The 1,538-nt window shown below is 42.1% G+C and overlaps 1 protein-coding gene across 1 annotated transcript in view; it reads left to right on the top strand.

Annotated features, from left to right (window-relative positions):
• LOC114484661 (nuclear RNA export factor 2-like) overlaps positions 1-808 on the top strand; it is a 12,889-nt gene extending 12,081 nt beyond the window's left edge. Inside the window, 2 exon segments of the mRNA XM_028482326.1 lie at positions 568-646; positions 764-808. Of these exon segments, the coding sequence (XP_028338127.1) occupies positions 568-646; positions 764-808 (124 nt within the window).
• The last annotated feature ends 730 nt before the right edge of the window (positions 809-1,538 follow it).

Below are 1,538 nucleotides of genomic sequence, written 5' to 3' on the forward strand. Positions count from 1 at the left end.
CAGTCACAAAAAGTCAAATATTGTATGAAATGTCCAGAATTGGCAAATCCACAGGGACCAAAAGCAGATAAGTGGTTGCCAGGGTCTGGGGGAAGGGCAGGAATAGGGATTGATCACTAATGCTTAAGGAGCTTCTTTTTAACATGGTAAAATTAGTTTAGAATTAGATAGTTGTGGTGGTTGCACAATCGTGTGAATGTACTAAAAAGCACTGAGTTGTATACTTTAAAATGGTGTGTGCATTATATCTCAATAAGAGATGGTTGGAGACCTGTACTTTAGAATTTCTCATTTGTTATTTTCTTGAACATCTTTCTTGATCAGTATATATTGAATTGCCTTGTTCTTTTGCACAGCTCTACTTTTCTGTTTTGAATTCTAGTGGGCATGAATGCTAGTGATAGATGGTTTGGTTTTCACTGGGTCTTTCTTCGTCATTACACATAGTGTTCATACTGGTACATGTGCCCCAGCAAGAAAGTGGCATAGATTTAGCGGTGGCATTGCATGGCCAGCGTGACTGTACTGTGGTACTAATGGAGATCACCTGTTGTTCTCCCACTGCAGGTGCATACAGGACAACGAATGGAGCTACACGAGAGCAGGTCGCATCTTCAGTATGCTCAAGGTGAAGTCTGGGAATCAAGTGGGTTAAAAATGAACTTTTTGGGCCTTCAGGGAGGCCAAGAAATTGGAGGCCGGTAGCCTGGGAATGGAACTCAAGAGAGCGGCATCCTCTGACATTCTGACTCCTTCTCTCCAGATCGAGGGCAAGATACCAGAGGAGGCCTTCAAAGAAATCCCCTAAAAGGAGCACTTGGATGCCATCTTTGTCTTCATCCACATCATCTTTTCTCTCCAGCCTCAGGCCACGCCCATGCCTGGGGTTGGAGGCCTGGATGACCAAGAAGCCAAAGTTACATTGTAGGCCAGGTAACATAGCCACCTGAAGGGTCTGCTGTTCTGTGTCTTTTCCCCACTCACGATTGCTGTTTGGTTTCATAATAAAGAGTGCTGTTGCAAGCTATATGTTGTGTGTCCTCCATTGCTCTTCCCTACCCCAATCATGAGCCAGTAGGTCCAGGCCTGAAAGTCCCTTCCTTCCTCCCCGAGGAGGCGGCACCTTCTAACCCAAACAAGTGGAATTTTTATACACTTTTTTTCCATTTATAAAACAGGAAGATTCTGCACAAAAATGGGATAACAATGGGATTTAACGTGCATGCATGAAAAATCCTTTATGTCCCAGCTAGATGGATTTACATATATCATGCGTCAAGTTGGGAAATTTAAAAATACATTTACACAATTGAAAATGGAAACACAGCATACCAAAACTTGTGTGACAGAGCAAAAGGAATTATCAGAGGAATATCTATTAGTCGTTAGGGAAACACAAATCAAAGCCACAGTAGGATGCCACTTCACACCTACTACATTGGCTATAGTTTTTTTTTTTAAAGAACATAAGATGAACTTTGGTGATGATGTGGAGAAATTGGAACTTCTGTATATTGTTGGTCAGGATACAAATGGTT

The sequence above is a fragment of the Physeter macrocephalus genome, chromosome 21 (genome assembly GCF_002837175.3).
Source record: "Physeter macrocephalus isolate SW-GA chromosome 21, ASM283717v5, whole genome shotgun sequence".
NCBI lineage: Eukaryota > Metazoa > Chordata > Mammalia > Artiodactyla > Physeteridae > Physeter > Physeter macrocephalus.